The 2,608-nt window shown below is 44.6% G+C and overlaps 1 protein-coding gene across 1 annotated transcript; it reads left to right on the forward strand.

The window, feature by feature from the left end:
- The first annotated feature begins 1,066 nt into the window (after positions 1-1,066).
- Positions 1,067-1,811, forward strand: LOC125519658 (putative germin-like protein 2-2). The gene is made up of 2 exons (XM_048684388.1): positions 1,067-1,187; positions 1,276-1,811. Exons 1-2 carry the CDS (start codon positions 1,067-1,069, stop codon positions 1,809-1,811), a joined length of 657 nt encoding a protein of 218 aa, XP_048540345.1.
- Positions 1,812-2,608: the final 797 nt, after the last annotated feature.

The raw sequence follows: 2,608 nt of genomic DNA on the forward strand, positions 1-2,608 counted from the left end.
TGAAACCGAAACTTTTGAGTTTTGATTTTTTCATAAATTCAGCCGCCATGAAGGCCGAGATCCAAAACGCCATACTGTCTTGAATGGCCACCACGAGAGTGCAAGAGAGGAGGCATGCGGAAGCGAGTTCGGCCCTATAGAAGCGAGAGCTAGTTTTGCATGCAACTTTATGGTCATACACGCATAGCTGGTTGAGGGATATTTTTTCAGGATGCGCAAGCTAGCTGATTGAGAAGTTCTTCTGAGATAATTGATCTATGCGATGTCCTACTAACTGAAAACGTTGATAAGGATCTGAGTAGTACATGGACAATATTTGTGTGGTCTTCACGTGTATGGTGTGTGTGTGCACTCTCTTTTTCTGAGTCATAATGTTAGATGCAACCTTACACCCAAAATGACTACAAAGTGAATGCTTTTAGGAAATTAGACCGTGATAATGCCATAACATTTTTAGTTTCTGAATGGCCTTTTAGAAGTCCTGATCTTATTCTCGCATATGTCCCAAAGTTCTTTTTATCTCTACCACATCGCCACAGCGTGATTATTAAGTCTTGCACTACTAGGGTGTGGCAATATGAGGACTTTTCTCCCTGTTGCAATGCACAGGTATTTGCACTAGTATATCTTTAAAATAATGAATGCAGATAAATGGATTTTATCGGAAAAAGAAAGTTGTCCCGTTTCGACGTTAAGCGCGGGCCTACAGCTGTACCGGTGAGATCCATGTGGAGAGATGGCATTCTCTCTTGGATTCTTGGTCGATCGATGTGGATATGTACAGTCGACTTGTTCAACCATTGACTGATGTGATGTAAATAGGTAATCATGCATGCTAGTATTACTTTGATCCTGCCGTCCCATGCATATTATACATACACGCGCTCTGCAGGCTACCCACATCACAAAGACTTGTTCCTAACTTCCTACCCGACCATGTATATCATCTCCCTATAAATACAGCCTTCTCCACTCCTTAAACATCACACAATTGAAGCAGCATAGCAACCAATTCCAAAGCTCGACTGCTTGCTAATTTACTCTAGCGAGGAGAAAGCAAAGAGACATGGCCATTCGAGTGTTGCTCCTTGCAGGAGCTCTCCTGGTCCTTGCATGCTCGCATGGCGCCACGGCCTCCGACCCTAGCCTTCTCCAGGACTTCTGCGTTGCCGACAAGACGTCTCCAGGTACAACATGCACACCGATATACTCCATGGAATTGTAGCTAAGCGATCACCCATCTTTTATCTTATACGAATGCATTCACCCATGTAGCGCATCTCAACGGACTGGCTTGCAAAGCGGCAAAAGAGGTCGTCGTCGAGGACTTCTACTTCTCCCGTCTCCACGTGCCCGGCAATACAACCAACAAGCAGGGCTCTGCGGTGACCGCCGTCAACGTCGCGCAGATCGGTGGGCTGAACACCATGGGCGTCTCCCTCGTCCGCATAGACTACGCGCCGTTTGGCCTCAACCCTCCCCACACCCACCTGCGTTCCACCGAGATTTTGACCGTGCTGGAGGGCTGCCTACACGTCGGGTTCGTGACGTCGAACCCCGAGAACAAGCACTTTGACAAGGTTTTGAACAAGGGAGATGTGTTTGTGTTTCCTAAGGGCCTCGTCCATTACCAGTACAATAACAGGACGAGTAACGCGGTGGCCATTGCGGCGCTGAGCAGCCAGAACCCTGGAGTGATCACGATAGCCAACGCGGTGTTTGGAGCAGAGCCTTCCATCCCTGCTGGTATTACTACCAAAGCCTTCCAGGTTGAGAAGAGCACGGTGGATTGGATCCAAGCACAGTTCTAAATTGTGTTCCCACGAGTACGTTTGCTTGTCTATATATCAAGTCAATAGGTATATTTTGTGTAGTTTATATTATTCAACTTTGCATTACATTACATTATTTTTAGGGAGTGTATATTTGACGTTTGACTGAAAATCAATTGGACATCAGTCAAGTTTTCCAACCAATGAAGAACGACACTTGTATGTATTTGTGTGTCCCTTTTTTGTGCATCTCCGCTGTATGTATGTCATCAGGAGAAAGGCCAATCCTAATCGGGTTGGAACTATACCCGGTTTCAAACATATGTGAGCTACAACTATCGCAATACCACATCCAAGAAAAAGCCTACTGATCCATTGACATACCCTCTGTAGGTCTTGCATCATCAACGTACAGCCTACTTACAATCACAGTGATAAGTAAACTGCCATTAGAGTCTGCTGGTAACTTGTAGTCTACTCACAATGATATCTTAAAAGTTAAAGACTAGATACACAAAACTTACAGTCAAATTAGCACTGGAACTTCTACAATTACAGTGTATTTATGCATAATTTACACTAATATGTGTGATTATTACAGTAACATTATGACCGGAACTTGTCGAGTCTCAAAGACACCCATTTGCAGCGCCGAGTCATGAGTTGGTATGTATGTACGCGGGTTGGACTGACCCATTTGCATTCTATGACAAGCAGGTGTAAAGCTTTGAAATTACAGTAAGAAAACCTTGCAAGTATAGTACCTCGTGCCATCTACGGATTATAGACACAACTGAACCAACATACACACTGCCTATCATACAGATGACCACACA

This window comes from Triticum urartu, chromosome 7, assembly GCF_003073215.2.
Source record: "Triticum urartu cultivar G1812 chromosome 7, Tu2.1, whole genome shotgun sequence".
Classification (NCBI taxonomy): domain Eukaryota; kingdom Viridiplantae; phylum Streptophyta; class Magnoliopsida; order Poales; family Poaceae; genus Triticum; species Triticum urartu.